This window comes from Cyprinodon variegatus, unplaced genomic scaffold, assembly GCF_000732505.1.
Source record: "Cyprinodon variegatus isolate N-32 unplaced genomic scaffold, C_variegatus-1.0 Scaffold907, whole genome shotgun sequence".
Classification (NCBI taxonomy): domain Eukaryota; kingdom Metazoa; phylum Chordata; class Actinopteri; order Cyprinodontiformes; family Cyprinodontidae; genus Cyprinodon; species Cyprinodon variegatus.
The window spans coordinates 65,716-68,826 of NW_015151360.1; the positions used below are offsets into that span (position 1 = coordinate 65,716).

The window sequence follows — 3,111 nt, forward strand, 5'->3', positions numbered from 1 at the left end:
AAACAAAACAAGCCGGTAAGGAACCAAACAGGAAATACGGATAGAGTAGAGCGGATGTAGATTTGACCAATCAGAGGCCTCCTGTCTGCGATCACCTGCAATTTCGGAGAGGTGCAGCAGAGTGTCCTTGACCCAAAGCCAATAAACTTCATATCGTTGTCCGTCTTCAATTTGTACTTCGTAAGGTTGAACCTGCTTATTTAGGATGATCTGATTTGTGTCATTATGTCGCTGTAAACTTTGTAAATCTATACGCCCTTAAACACTGTGGACGTCTTTCTGCAAGATTTAAAAAAACAAGAATATTTTTCTAATGGATGTTTGGCGTCACTGTTTCTCAGAGAAAGCTTTTGGTTTTTCAGTTGCAGCTGAGAAGGACTTTGTGGGATCCAGCCTGGTGTCGGTTCTTCACAAGCTGCTGTCAGATGAAAGGAGCGCGCCGGAGATCAAGTACAACTCCATGATCCTCATCTGTGCCGTCATGGGTTCAGGTGAGACCCGGATCTGCTCCTTCCTCCCTCTGGGTGTGTTTTTGCCCCCCCCTCCCGCGTGGTCTGATCTCTCCCTGCTCTCCTCTGCTTTCAGAGCCTCTCAGTAAGGAGGTGCAGAGCCTGGCGTTTATCGACGTGGTGTCCAAGCTGAGAGCTCACGAAAACAAGACTGTGTCGCACCAGGCCTCCCTGACGGAGCAGCGGCTAACCGCACAGAGCTAAATGACTGTGTCCACGCCACTCCCATGCCTGCCTGCCCACCTCACACCCGTCCCCCCACCTTCCCCCATTGTGTCCCATCGTCATGTGCCAAGGTACCGCGTCGCGTTAACTGCCAGCCAGACATCCAGCCCCCCCTCTGTCCCACAGCATGTCCCACAGCCTCCACCCTAGAACCGTTTTCTAAGCCAAGAGCAACTGTAATTTGTAATTATCGTTGAAATAAAACCCAATCTGCTCATATCCGATATGTTTAGGGTCAGGAAAGCTTCACATACTTTACGTTTGAAAGCCATAAAAATGACCGAGGTGGCCAGTGGCGAGCTGGGGTCGGACCTCGGTGGACGTCCGAAGTTCCCACCTCCCGTGTGTGCATGTCCGTTCTGAAGCTACAGACGAAGAGACGACGCTTGTTAAGACCACAGCTGTGACGCCCATCGTAACGACGTGCACAGGTTTGTTTTTCCAGCCACGTCTCCTGGAGCTGGATTATAATCCCAGTAGAACCAGTGCATGTTTTTGTCCCGTTCGAGCTGTGACTGTGTTCATTTTTTATTGACCTACGCTCCCACCGGCTTCGTTCTCAACTCTTTGGCTCCTAAACCCTCGATTCTTTCTAAGCCGCGGATTTAGCGTTAGCGAGATTTTAGCGTTTCATCCCTTGAAGAATGCTGGTGAAGATTCTTAGTCGTCCAGGTCATAGTCATTCCAAAAAAAGTTAAAAAACAATCCACTGGACTTTGTTTCCAAGTTTGAAGATGTTTCGCTTCCCATCCAGGAAGCTTTTTCTATTCAAAATGGCAGAATTAGCGTCATGTTCAATGCTTTATAGAGTGGACCAAAAACAAAGCCTTGTTTTGGCTTAAAAACATGCAAATTAAACCGGACGAACGGGTCCGCCCCTTTGGAATGGGGGTCGTTTGGGTTCTTTGTTAGCCTGTAATACCCGATACCCGTCTATGTCTCTGAAAGGCGGGTCGTTAGAAGGGATTGTTGGCCTGCCTGAATATGCGAGGTCTTCTGTTCCCCTCTGTTTAAGGTTGGTTTTTCTTTCCTTCATGCCCCTTTCAAAGCCCCCATCCTCTCTGTCCACAATGTGAACACTTTGGTCCTCATTACAGGGGATCAGCCAGGCCAACAATTCCCTTTAAAGAACCCCCTTTCAGAGACATAGACGGGTATCAGGTATAACTCTAATAAAGCCTGGAACTTGACGCCATTTCTGACATTTTGAATTGAAAAAGCTTCCTGGATGGGAAGCGAAACATCTTTAAACTTGGAAACAAAGTCCAACTTTTTTGGAATCCCTTGAAGAGGAGTCGGGACTTCCCGCGGCTAAGTTTGGGTTTGCTACGGTCATGTGAGCAGAGACGCCGGAGCTCTTCTCCTTGACCCAAACCCACCAGACTTCATACCGTTGTCCGTCTTCAATTTGTACTTCGTAGTTTCTCGGATTTTACCGTCAGAATATCGACCATATGCACATATATTAGCCAATCCCCTTTGACCAATTTAATCAATTTCAAACCATGTTTACAGAAAGTTTTATTAAAAGCTTCTAGTTGCAAATCTAAAATCTATCAACACATAGTGAAATCTGTGTAAAATGACTATTTATTACGCTGTGGATGAAGCTCATTTTTTGATATTTTGTAGATAATAGACGCTATGAAAACCTAACGGATTGGTTGTTGGGGGTTCCTGCTAACATGCCCATCTGAGCATGTGCGACACTGTGCCGTCACTCGGTGTGTCCCCCGGCCTGGGCCCGCACTTCTTGTTTTTAAAGATACATTTATTTATCAGATTAGTGATCTACTCAGACGCGCGCCAGTGGAGACGTTTCCATCGTAACCGCATCAAAAATATTGTCGACATACGTGTTTGTTGTAAATGTTATGAGTTGTACATTTGAAGGACTCAACAGACAATTAAAAAGATAATAGCTGGTGACGTGTGAAGTCTTTTCGTTTTTTTTTCTTTGTGTGTCTGACTTCGCAGGATTTACTTTCATTTAATTTCAGGGAGAAATCTGTGTTTGTAGAATTCAGTTTCATTTAAGGCAGGGAAAAAATTAGCAAAACACAAATTCCAATTCACGAATTCAGTTCCAATTTTAGCCGCATTCATTTACCAAAGATTAAAGCCTGGTTTATGCTCAAAAACCGGGTCGTCTGCGTGTTTCGCAGTTAACGCAGATATACCCCCTTTCTGCAGACACTCTGGTGCACCTCCCTAAAATTGTAGATGACCACAGATTGGTCAAATCTACATCCACTCTACACTATGCGTATTTCCCGTTTGGTACCTGATGGCAGAAACTCTTAACCTGACTCCGCCAGATGGATTTCCTCCGCATATCCATCTGGAAACGTTCCGTTGAAGTAATTTTGGGAAGGGG

General features: G+C 45.7%; 1 protein-coding gene across 1 annotated transcript in view; it reads left to right on the forward strand.

Annotated features, from left to right (window-relative positions):
- rap1gds1 (RAP1, GTP-GDP dissociation stimulator 1) overlaps window positions 1–3,053 on the forward strand; it is a 43,623-nt gene extending 40,570 nt beyond the window's left edge. The window contains exons 13-14 of the mRNA XM_015398037.1: window positions 363–491; window positions 586–3,053. Coding sequence (XP_015253523.1) covers window positions 363–491; window positions 586–713 — 257 coding nt within the window. The 3' untranslated portion in view covers window positions 714–3,053. The remainder of the gene's footprint in view (window positions 1–362; window positions 492–585) is intronic.
- The last annotated feature ends 58 nt before the right edge of the window (window positions 3,054–3,111 follow it).